Below are 12,280 nucleotides of genomic sequence, written 5' to 3'. Positions count from 1 at the left end.
ATACTCAGCACTGCTTCGTGGTTTTACAGCAAAGTTCTCCATATTTTTTACACTTTTCTTATCATAATGATTATAGATAATATAAATAACTCCCTTGGAGAATTTTAAGTGGTTTTACCATTTTATCTTGTATGATGATTAAAATTGATTGGACCGTTTTAACCATTTAGACCAGTTTATTTAGTTGGACCATGTTAACACAAGGGACCATTTTATTTAGTTGGACCATTTTAAGGATTGGACCATTTTATATAGAAAACACCATTTTATGGTGATTCCTCCAAAAAAATTAATAGTCATCCAATGATTTTTTCAAACTTTCCTCGAAATTCCCCAGCAGTGTCTGTTTCAGAAACTACTGTAAAAAAAGATAGGTCACTTTGCCTACTTGAGAGATATGATGGGCCATTCTTACCCCATTTTTTCCTATACTGGAACTAATCACACAAGTCATTTTGTTGGTTCTCAGTACAATTTGTGGTGACTAGAAGCAATGGCTTGTAGAGGAAACCTTGAATAAATACTTGATTGATAAAAAGTCTCAAGCATATGGAACAATTTGATCTACAATTTGTGGGGAAATTAAAGCAAGAGTCAAATTGTTCCACAAGTTGTTGCTCACATTGAATCCTTGAGCAATGGGCTTTGTGCCGGCTTTTAACAAAATTTTTTATATTCTGGCCATTTTAACTGGTTTTGCCATTTTTAAATGATTGGATCATTTCAACCAGTTTCACAACTTTATCTAGTTAGACCATTTTAGGCTGTTGGACCATTCTGTCTAGGCAGACCATTTTAATTGGTTTCATTATTTTAACTAATTGAACAACTTTAACTGGTTAGGTAGACTGGTTTGATCATTTTAACTGATTCAACAATTTTAATCAGTTGGATTATTTTTACTTTGGGACAATTTTATGTAATTACACCATTTTGAAGGTTGGACCATTTTATTTAGGTAGACCATTTAAACAGGTATGACAATTTCAACTTTTATTTATTTATTTATTAACTTCTCCACCACAAAGTATGGCAGAAGAACCCCAACAGCGGGTAGCCAGTTACTGCAGGCTCTGAGAAAGAATATGACTTAAAATAGAAGAAAAAAAATTAAAATAGATACAATTACAAAAACAACTAAAAGAATCGAAAACTAGATACAATTACATGCAGCATGTAATGGGCATAGCAAGGCTTCTACAGTGATTACACTTGAGACATACAGTTTTGAATAAATGGGGGTCATTAACCGGTTAGAGATTTTTATCTTGGACCATTAATTTTTATCTAGGTACACCAATTTGACCAGTCAGACCATTTGATATAATTAGGTCATGATTGTAACTGGTTGGACTATTTTGCTAGTTAGATTTTTTCAATAATTTAGATAGCTCAGGTAGCTCAATGGATAGAGCGCTGGACTGTTGTGTGGGAGGTCGAAGGTTCAAGCCCCGGCTGGACCGACACTCAACGTCTTAAAATAACTGAGAAGAATATGCTTCCTTTCTGTAACATCAAGAAATGGTTAGATATTCTAGTCTTCTCGGATAGGGACGAATAAATGGAGGTCCCGTCTCCTGCAGGGTTAGGGGTAGGAGATGTTAATTTCCCACGCACGAGTATACTTTGTGATGGATGTCCTCCCCTGGGGTGGGTTGGGTGGGTGCTTACAGGGCCGTTCTGAAAACCACTTGTGTGAGAACGCACCCTGTCTAAAGATTATTATCTATCTATCTATCTATCTAGATTGTTTTACCAGTTGAACAATTATATCTGTTAACCTGGTGGACCATTTTATCTTGTTAGACCATCATAAGGGTTGGATCATTTTTATCTAGGTAGACCATTTTAAGTTGTATGACAGTAAAAACTGAATAGATCATTTAAAGTGGGTGGATCATTTTAACCAGTTGTATAATGTTAACTAGTTAGACCATTATAAGCAGTTGGATCATTTCACTTAACCGTTTTGACTTTTTCAATGGATTCCACCATTTTAAATGGTTGAACCATTTAAACCACTTGTACAACTTCATCTGGTTTCACCATTTTAATCAGCTGGACCATTTTATTTGGTGAGACCATTCTAACAAATTGGACCATTCTAACAAATTGGACCATTTTAACAAGCTGGACCATAATCTAGTTAGATCATTTTATTTGGTTGGACCATTTTTCTAGTTCAACTATTTTAACTGTTTGAACCAGTTGGGCAACAATATCTAGTCAGACAATCTCAAGCAGTTGGACCATTTTATTTGCAGTAGTGAGATCATTGTAATTAAGTGATTGGACCATTTTGACCAGTTGCATCTTTTTCTCAGTTAGACCATTTCTGCCATTCTAGATAGGAAGTTAAGACACTTTCAACTGCTTGGACTATTTTATCAAGAAGACTATTTTCATTTCAGTGTTGACCATTTTATCTAGTGTGACCATTTGAACCTGTCAGGCCTTCTTAATTAGTTGAACTATATAGTTTGACCAGTTTGAACGACATAGAACATTTCTACCAGTTGACCATTTAATCTAGTTTCACTATTTTACAATATTGGAGCATTTCTTCTGGTGAGACCATTTTGACAAATTGGACTACTTTAACCATTTTTGTTATAAAGCAAGACTTATCATCACCATTGGATTATTTTCAATAGTTTATAAATTTTTCTCTAGTTGGACCACTTTTTACCGATTTGTTTATTTTTGTAGTTTGAACATTTAAGCAGTATAGGATAGTTTCATCCAGTTGGACCATTTCCTCTAGTTGAACCAGTTGTACAAGTTGGACTGTCACACATAGTTGTGACTCCAGTTTTATTGCCATTACCTTTATGACAACGGCTCTTAAACAATAAGCCCCAAAGAATTTCTGCAATCATTGTAAAAATTGAATTATTTGTAAATGAAAAAAGTATCCATAACATCAATCTTTAAGATACTTTCACAATCTTGAAAGTATTTTCTTGAAGAATTTGAAGAAACACGCAGTATCAACCCAAGCCATACAAAAATAACCTCAATGCTAATTTTTTTAAATTGATCATTACCTTTTGGAACTTAATTTTTGCCAAGACACAAATTTTTCATAATTTCAAAGCATAAAAATTTTTTTGGAAGAATTCAGACAATCTTGAACAAATTGTGTTGGAAAATTAGTTGGGTTAAATGTAAAAAAAAAAAAATCATCTTTAAAAGTAACATCCTCGTGAGGTTTTTCAGAAACTATTTACAAACTTTTTACAATTTATAAAAACATAATGATAAATCTCATGGTCAGAATTTACGATAGTATTCCACAAGTTCTAGAACTTATAAAGGAATGTCTGCCTCAATAGTGTGTCTTGCAGAGCGCGCTTGAAAGATGCCAATGAGGCATTTTGCCTAAGTTCTTTATGCAAGTTATTCCATATGTTGGCCCCTCTATAGGAAAAAGTGTGCTGGCCAGTAGCCATTCTGTATAGCGGAATCTGCAAAGAGTTCCGTGTGCGAGTGTTACGAGTATGTATATTTGATCACTTGGTAAACTTACTCGTTAAGTATTGAGGCGCAAGACCGTTTTGACATTTAAAGGTCAGAACGGAGTCTCTATAAAATAATTGTTCTTTAACAGGAAGCCAATTTAGCTCACGAAGCAAGGGTGTTACATGGTCGAACTTCCTAGAGTTTGTTACAATCTTACTGGCAAAATTTTGCAGCTTTGCATTGGTTTTATTGTGAGCTTCTTTTCAGGCCCTTGGTTCTCAGCAACTTTTCAGACAATCTCAGCAGCCTGTTTATACTCAATATCCTCTCTGTTCCTGGGCTTATCCTACATCTTTCATCAACAGCACCAGATGTAAGTTTTCACTCATTTGTATCTGCAAATTGTACGACTTGTTTTTCATTTAAAATAAAAATCGTTGACAGCAACAATAACTTATTAAAAAAGATTGTGAGCTGACAGCTAATTTTTAAGAATGATTGTGAGAAAAATGGCAATGTTGTTTCTACATAACAGTTAAATTGCCTTTCAAACATTTTTAAGTCCTAAGTCATAGAACCTTTAAAATGTTTTTTTTCTGTTTATGATTACTGAAATATGTCTTAATTAACACCTTTACCTTGGATTTAGACAGATTTATAACAAAAGTTAAAAACTGCAATCTGGATTTAGATGTTGGAATCTTTGTTTTAGAAGTCAGTGACACACATGACAGTTTTGATTTTATCCTTTTATTTGCTTATTCAGGGTTTAAAACCATTGAAGATTCATGGCATCTATAAAAAAGCTATATCATTCCTCCAGCAAGAACAGAGCATTAGAATTGTCTTAAATGCATTAGAATGTAGCTACTCTCTCTGTCTTTTGGGTAAGCACAGTGGTTTAGACTAGACCTGGAATGTTCATTGTCTCCTATCTTTAAGATAATTACACAATTATTTACCTTTTGGTCACTTCACTAAAAAAAAAATCGCAGGACAATGTGGATAGGAAGGTATTATAATTAGCATCTATTTTTTTCTTCGTATGAAAACCAGCCTTTTTCTTTCTCCACAGCTAATTTAGTGGAACTTTTTCAGATTGAAATAGAGGTAGGTACAGTGTTCAATAAAGCTTTACATTTTTTGTTCCTCCCCATTTGATGGGCTGTGATCTAACTTTGCTTTAGTCTTTCCCATCAGGATATATTGTGAGTGTTGTATATGATAGTTCTGTTACTCAACAATGTAACTCTGAAACTGTTATGGAATGACTCCTCTTACTTTTAGGTTTTGAAAGAAGACTTAATTAGTTTTGTGGTGAGTACTATACAAGCCATCCAAGGAGGTTATGTAATATATTCTTTTATATTTGGCATAGAAGGTTGTCTTAAACTAAATGATGAGTTACATTTATTTAGCTTCTACTAGATACGTTTGAGTAAAGTTGCATCAGGATGGTTAAAGTGACAACAAGCAGATTGACACTTTAAGTTATGAATACATCCATGCCATGATGCCATGGTGCCCCTTTTTGTTGTTAGGCAGGTGGACCAGTTTGTTAAAAACATGAGCAAGCTAGCTCAGGGCTTTGGTGCATTCTTTAACTCAAATTAAAGCTCTGCAGATATAGATATTTAACAAATAGACTCTGTTGTCACTCAAGACGCAGCCAGGTGTGTCACTGATGTTCTTACCATAATTATTTTGACGTCTTTTTGTAATTTGGTAATTAAATAAAGAAGCAAAGCATTGATGATGTTAGTGTTATCTATGCATCTGTCCTTCAGTAGACCATTTAAGTAAGAACCAATCAAAAGTTGTATATTACTCAGCTGTACAGACTTCTTGTTTAACAACTGTTTGATGTTAATGATCTTTTCAGGAAGTAATTACAAAGATCCTTAACTATTGCCAATCATATGTTGCTAAGAAGCAGTCCAATCTAACAAACTGGCATCCCATATTAGGTTGGTTCAAGCAATCTACAGATGAGCGGTGAGTCACTACACGTTACTTGTTTGTTTTGAATACAGTACAAAAACTCACTACTTATGCTAAGCTCTCTTTTTTGCTGCATCACTAGAAGGTCAGGTGGCAATGATATTATTCATCATTATACCGGGGGGGGGGTACTTTAGGATTTTCTGGGTGGGAATGTGCTGCTGGAACCCTGGAACCCTGGAACCCTTAACCTATACTAGAGCTAGTTCAGCTGAATTTTGCTACCCTATACTAGAGTAAACTACCCAAACCCCCCTATCCTAGAGTAGCTGTTTTCCAGCTAAAAAAAAGCACTTACCTTCTTTCTCTAAGTTACAAAAAAGCTAGTCCACCTTCCTTCTTGTATAGTGTCGAAGATTAGTCCCAAATGAGTCCTACTTTTGGACGGGTTGTGGACACGGGTTTTGGACACGGGTTTTCCATTTTCAACCCCGTATTCAACTTGGTCGCTTTGCAAGTTACATGCTGAGCTCCGGGGCTGAGCTATGCCAAGCACGCACGTACGCCATTATAAGGAACAATAAATTGTTTAATTTAAACCAGTATTAAAACCACCGATAGATAAAATCAAGATAAAATCTAGATAAAATCTTCAACCAACTGATCAGTTTCCTGAAAAATGATACCCTATTCTAGACCCAAATGCTCTCATTTGAAAACCATACCCTTCACAGCGGCACATACCTATATAGCCCATATATGGCAATACCCTCCCTCCCCCCCGAGCGTTATACCCCTCTTGCAGGGTGATCAATGGTGTCGTAAGATCGGTTCAGTTCTTGGTGCCTCATCCCACAAAATCTCATTCCCAAAACAAATAAAAACGCCGGCTCCTATGACCCCTAACTAATATTTAGTTCATCACTAAGAAAGGTCTCGTGATATGCAAGCTAGAAGTTAATGAATGAGGACTATTAACCAAACATTCCAAAAAGAAAATTTTGTAAGGTTCATCTTGTAATGTGTGGCACAGCTTTTCTGGCTAACGTTTTTTTGGAAGAGAATTTCATGCTTTCCCTAACCACTGAGTGTAGTGTTCTTTAGTTTGTGAGACCTCTTTCAGGGTAAAGACGGTGGAGTTTGGGAACAGGATGGGTTGAGAAGTTGCAATACCACATTTTAGATTTGCGCAGAGAGACTGGATGTAGCAATCTAGTTTGCTTGGTGTCTGTGCGGATAACTTGAATGTCTTGTGCTATGGAAAGATTATTTACTCCCTCATGTTTCTCGATTGGTCACTTAGTGATTTCAAGTAAATTCGAGAAGAGTGGGACCTATCCAGGAATGACCTTACATTAATATTTTAGTGATTTAGGTAGTGTACCAGTCAGCTAATGTTATATCAGACATGCGTCACAATTGCTAGGTACCAAAATACCCTCTTCTAGTCTTAAAAAAAAAATCAACATTTGGTGTGTACAGTTCAGATGGGCTGTAGGAAATGGTGGTCTTATGAACAGTGTCCTGGACTCTGGAATCAAAGGTCTCACTTTAAGCTTGAATTGGGGTCTAATTTCAACGTTACAAATCTGTGAATCACGCCCTTTAGGTGTCAATGTGAACATCTTAATTTGTATTCGTCCGGATCCATTGCAGTCTAAGTTATCGACCGTTGTACCTTTGGATTTTTGCCTTTTGAATTCTCGATCTATTTGTAACAAGTCTCGGCTGATAAATGATTTCATAGCTGATCACAATGTCGACCTCTTTGCCCTGTCAGAGACGTGGCTTCGTGCTGATGACTCGTATTTATATTATATCCGTGACATTTGTCCTGACGGATATGTTTTCCACCATGTCCCTCAATTACGTACTGCTGGTGGCGGGGTTGGCATTGTTCTCAAGAATAATATCAGGCCAAAATTCAAGCACATGAGTCCTATTGCTCTTTCGAACATCTTGAGCTGGAACTCAGGGCTACAAAGTGTTTTGTCCGTTTAACTGTCTGGTACCGTCCTCCTTCATCCGATGTGTCACTGTTTTTTGATGAGTTTGCCGGCTATCTTGCCCATATAGTAACGACATCAGGCCATTTGCTGATTGTTGGTGACTTCAACTTTCATGTTGATTCTCAAAATAGTGCTGGTCGGCGATTTACTGGCCTTCTTCATTCATTTAATCTTCGCCAGCATGTAAATGATTCTACACATAACAATAGCCATACCCTTGACCTCGTTATCACTAGAGAGGAACAATCTTTCATCGAGAATTTCTCTGTCTTTGATCCTGCACTTTCTGATCATTTTATGATCCGGTGTAATCTAGATTTTTGTCAACCTGTCGCTCAAGATCAAATGTTATCTTTTCGACGTTTACGTGCCACTGACATGGATAAGTTCTCCTCTGACCTGGAAGACTCCGCGCTAATTAGATCACCTCTAAATGATGACCATCCATTAGCTATTGATTAATTCAACTCCACTCTTCAATCTATAATCGACAATCATGCCCCAATCATTCGTAGGTCTGTTACTCTTCGCCCTTATGCGCCATGGTTTACTGATGAAATTAAATTTGCAAAGAGAAAGAGAATAAAACTGGAAAGATGGTGGCGCGCGCATAACACCGAAGCTAATCATCTATTGTACACCGAACATTGTCGCGAGGTGAATGACTTGATTCGTTATGCAAAAGAGAACCACTTTTCATCTATAATTGAAAGCAACCACGGAGACCAGAAAATATTATTTCAAGCAGTTAAAAATTTGTTATACAGGAAACCGATAGTACGCTATATCCTTCTGTGGGTTCTGATATGGCTATAGCTGAAAAGTTCAACTTGTGCTCTCGATCCACTACCAGCTTCTGTGCTAACTAAATGTTTACCAAGGTTGCTGCCAGTGACAACTGATATTGTAAATCGTTCCTTAGACGAGGCTCTTATACCAAGCTCACTCAAAACTGCCTTGATTATTCCATTGTTAAAGAAGTCTAATTTAGATACTGAAGATCATGATTTAAGAACTTTCCGCGTCCTGTCTCTAACTTTCCGTTCGTCTCTAAATTGATTGAGAAATCGGTTGCGGTACAACTTGTGCAGTACATTGATGACAACAACCTTGATGAGAAATTACAATCTACTTACAAGAAATTGCATAGTACTGAGACTGCCCTTCTGAGAGTTCATGACGACATCTTACGTACTGTGGATCGTGATTGTACTGTTGTTTTATTACTGCTCGATCTATCTACGGCATTTGACACGGTCGACCATGGTATATTACTTCACAGACTTAATACTCGGTTTGGTATCAAAGGCAAGGTTCTTGCTTGGTTTAAGTCTTATCTCACCGACCGAGGTCAATTTGTTAGCATAAATGGATCAAATTCCTCTCACTCTGATCTGATGTTTGGAGTTCCCTAGGGATCTGTTCTACGGTCCGATTTTGTATTTACTGTATACATCTCCTCTCGGCGACATTATAAGAAGACCTGGTATGAACTTCCATTTTTACGCGGATGACTACCAAGTTTATTTTTCGCTTGACTCGGTTTCATCAGTTACTACTACGAGAATCGAAGCCTGCCTACAAGATCTTGGAACGTGGATGTCATTGAACAAACTAAAACTTAACGGTGATAAGAATGAGCTTTTGGTCATCGGATCGGGCAATCTGTCTGCTTCTCAGCTTCCTTCTTTTACAGCGACTGATGGATCTGTTATACAGCCTTCGAACTATACCAGGAACATAGGTGTAATCTTTGACAATAAGTTAAATGGGGAACGTCAAGTTTCGGCTATTTGTAAATCTGCATTTTTTCACATCCGGACTGAATATTTCTCGGATTAGAAAGTTTGTGTCAGTTAGTAGTACTAAGGCGTTAGTACACGCCTTCGTTATAGGCAGATTAGACAACTGTAATTCTCTGTTATATGGTCCTCCGAAACATTTAGTTCATAGATTGCAATTAGCCCAGAATTGTGCGGCACGGCTGATCTTGTGTGGTCGCAAGCATGATCACGTACTTAACGTTACTCTTTTACTGAGGGAACTGCACTGGCTCCCCGTGGAGCAGAGGATTATTTTTAAAATTTTATTTTTTACTTTTAAAGCTTTAAATAATTTATCCCCAAGTTATATCAGTGACTTGTTAGAAACTTATAAGCCTACTAGGTCTGTGCGATCATCGAGTGAGAACTTGTTAGTGATTCCTCGCTCCAAGTTGAAATCTTATGGCGATCGCGCCTTTTCTGTCTCTGCACCTAAGCTATGGAATGACATTCCTGAAACCTTAAAATGTAGTATAGATCTTAACACTTTTAAGCATAATCTTAAAACTTATCTTTTTAGGGGTTATTTTAATGAATGATTATGTTTGATTATTATTTTACTTTTTACCTTGATTGTGAAGCGCCTTAGAGCTTTTGGATAGGGCGCTATATAATTTGTCATTTATTTATTTCTATTTATAAAGTGCACCTAAACCCCAATTTTTTTTTCGCTTAACGAAACAAGCGTACTTTTTGGAGTATTTCTGTGCAAAAATTTTTTACTTGTTCAAATCTTCAATTTTCTGTGCCCAGTCAAAGTACGGAAAATCGGCCGCCATCTTGGCTCACGACCGAGTTTAAAGAGGAATGGTTTTAGCGGGTATGTGACGTCAAATCGAGAACACAAAGTCTGCATTTCACACATTTTCACTTGTTTGGGAAGGTTGTCGTCGATATTGTCCGAAATATTCGCTCCGACGAAGGGCTAACGCTCGAAACGTCAGCTTTTGTAATCGTTACGGTGGCCAATTTACCATTTCAACTTTGTTGATATATCCAAATTATTTTGTCCGAAATATGCCGACAAGGTGTGTTGTGTGAGGAATGTATGAAGCGCGATACCCTCTTGCAAATTTCGCACATGGCTACATCCTCCTACAACACACTTAGTCGGCATATTTTCAGACAATACCGACTACAACTTTCCCAAACAGGTGAAAATGTGCGAAATGTAAACTTTCGTGTTCTCGATTTGACGTCACATTACCCGCTAGAACCATTCCTCTTTAAACTCGGTCGTGAGCCAATTTTTTGCACAGAAATACTCCAAAAAGTACGCTTATTTCGTTAAGCGAAAAAAAAATTTGGGGTTTAGGTGCACTTTAAACCCTCTTATTCTCATTCTACCCCTGAGTATAAATGGCTCCATAACTTTTCAATCAAACTATTGTCAAATACATATATCTTATTAGACGTTTTGTTGTATAGTATCGCTGAGTATTTAAACGAGTTGTGCCGTACGAGCCCGTAGGGCGAGTCAAAATACAAATAACGAGTAAAAATACTCAGCGATACTACACAACAAAACGTCTAATAAGTTGTTTATTATCCAGCACGCCAAACTGTTATTTCAGTGCGGGCGAATCTCGCGGATATTTATTTACGGGGAGTGCGTGACAGAAGTATGCGAAGCGGAACGGAATTGGCGCGTTGTCGTGTTGCTGTTTCTATTTTCTTCAATAAATGAAGAAATTTCCAGGTCGTCTAGCTGTTTTACTTCGTTCGATTCATCTAATAGACTTGGATGTATATTTGCCAGCCATTCTGACTCTTCGTCGTCGGAATATGATTCAAATTGTCCGCCATTGTTTTTTCGTGACTACAATTCAACTCTTCGCTTGCACGATGTGAGAAAACCTGACCGGTACTCTAGAGTACAAATACCGCGTGGTATTTGTGCTCGTCTATGGCGTTATTTGTACTCTACGAAGTGTAGTTTGATAATAAAGAAGGGTATTAGGAGATGGAAAAAGGAAGTAACAACACTCTTGTCATGAGACAATTAGTTTGTTGAAACTCAAGCTGACACCTTCTTGTGTCCATAGGCTGAACATTTCAATTCCTCATATAAGAAAGCAGCTTCAGTCCCTGTGGAGACAGAAAGTTGTAAATCTGTTATTTGAGGATCTTTTAGTCATCGGGGAAGGTGAAAGCAGTGAAGGAAAGAGCAAGGATGACAAAGGTCAGGTGATAAGATTAAATTTTCTCCGTTTAAAATAGTTGTAATGTCAAGAAGTTAAAAACGTAGCTAGAGCTACCGTTGGGATTTGGAAGAGGAAGTTCCCCGTTCTTTGTTCAGACGGTAGCTGTGCCTCTCGTTGTGTAATACACACAATTTTTTCATAAAAGGGGTGTTCGAGGAAACATCAAGTGTAGCAGCAGAATTAGAAAAGATTGACATTTATGGTCTAAAACAGGGCCAAGAAGCAATGGTCTTACTGGAAGTACTTTATCACTTGCCTACCATCATCTTCTAATGGTTCACTGTACATAATTGTTAACCCGATTCTTGCAAAATAGGTCTTGACCCGTAAGAGAAAAGGAAAGAAATAAGGTTTTCTTTAACCCAAACTTAAACCCTCTTCACTTCGTGAAAAGCTTTGAGGATTATTTGTGGAACGCAGTCATCAACAAGTTACAGGAGGCTGTCGAGGTTGACTATGGAAACGTCTGACAGTTGTAGCTTTATTCAGTATTTTTGATGTTTCATCCTTGTTATACCACAGGTATTTGGAAACCATGGTCTCGTATCGGCAGAGGTCGCTCTAGATCTGCTCAGTCTAGTTTATCCAGTCCACAGGTTGAAGTGATTCTGAAATCTTGTGTCATGTATCAAAGTGTACTGTGTACTTTCTCTCAGATCAAGCTGGATATTTTAACAGGTTTGTAGCTACGACTGAGTTGCTTACATTTCTTGATTTGCTGATGGTTGCAGCATCTTCAGTGAGCTGTGCTTTGCTAAGTAGTCGTTGTTAATTAGCCAATAAATAAACTACACTTTCCCAGGCCATCTCGTCTTCTATTTGACAGAGCGAAGAGCGCTTG

The 12,280-nt window shown here is 37.3% G+C and overlaps 1 protein-coding gene across 2 annotated transcripts in view; it reads left to right on the top strand.

The window, feature by feature from the left end:
* The window catches only part of LOC111341892 (ubiquitin-protein ligase E3B), a 54,325-nt gene that overhangs the window by 29,537 nt on the left and 12,508 nt on the right, over positions 1 to 12,280 (top strand). For both annotated transcript variants that reach the window (XM_088743853.1, XM_088743854.1), the window contains 7 exons: positions 3,730 to 3,835; positions 4,229 to 4,349; positions 4,538 to 4,572; positions 4,750 to 4,779; positions 5,345 to 5,457; positions 11,281 to 11,417; positions 11,962 to 12,117. In XM_088743853.1, coding sequence (XP_088599979.1) covers positions 3,730 to 3,835; positions 4,229 to 4,349; positions 4,538 to 4,572; positions 4,750 to 4,779; positions 5,345 to 5,457; positions 11,281 to 11,417; positions 11,962 to 12,117 — 698 coding nt within the window. The remainder of the gene's footprint in view (positions 1 to 3,729; positions 3,836 to 4,228; positions 4,350 to 4,537; positions 4,573 to 4,749; positions 4,780 to 5,344; positions 5,458 to 11,280; positions 11,418 to 11,961; positions 12,118 to 12,280) is intronic.

This window comes from Stylophora pistillata, chromosome 13 (genome assembly GCF_964205215.1).
Source record: "Stylophora pistillata chromosome 13, jaStyPist1.2, whole genome shotgun sequence".
NCBI classification, from domain to species: Eukaryota; Metazoa; Cnidaria; class Anthozoa; order Scleractinia; family Pocilloporidae; genus Stylophora; species Stylophora pistillata.
This window is presented reverse-complemented; position numbering and strand designations above follow the sequence as displayed.